Raw genomic sequence first — 242 nt, forward strand, 5'->3', positions numbered from 1 at the left:
AAGAGGGAGCAGAGGAAGACCTGAGTACCCATGTGGCAGTTCTTGTTGAGCAGTGGCACCCAGCTGCTCGCCTGGTGCTTCACCTCAGCCATGGTCTCGTGGTCCAGTAGGTTGGGCAGCACCATCTTGTCATAGCCCACGCTGTGACAGAGCCGCAGGTCGGCGGGGATGGCCACGCACTGGTGGGGTTTGGCGTAGAAGCGCCCACCTGGGTAGGGGCCCAGGTCGGACTGGTAGCTGAC

General features: G+C 62.4%; 1 protein-coding gene across 1 annotated transcript in view; it reads right to left on the bottom strand.

Annotated features, from left to right (window-relative positions):
* The window catches only part of LOC104157825 (secreted frizzled-related protein 1), a gene marked incomplete at its 5' end in the record, with an annotated part of 17213 nt that extends 16974 nt beyond the window's left edge, over positions 1-239 (bottom strand). The window contains one exon of the mRNA XM_009695308.1: positions 4-239. Within this exon, the coding sequence (XP_009693610.1) occupies positions 4-239 (236 nt within the window). The remainder of the gene's footprint in view (positions 1-3) is intronic.
* Between the last annotated feature and the right edge of the window lie 3 nt (positions 240-242).

This window comes from Cariama cristata, unplaced genomic scaffold (genome assembly GCF_000690535.1).
Source record: "Cariama cristata isolate BGI_N322 unplaced genomic scaffold, ASM69053v1 scaffold25332, whole genome shotgun sequence".
Lineage (NCBI taxonomy): Eukaryota > Metazoa > Chordata > Aves > Cariamiformes > Cariamidae > Cariama > Cariama cristata.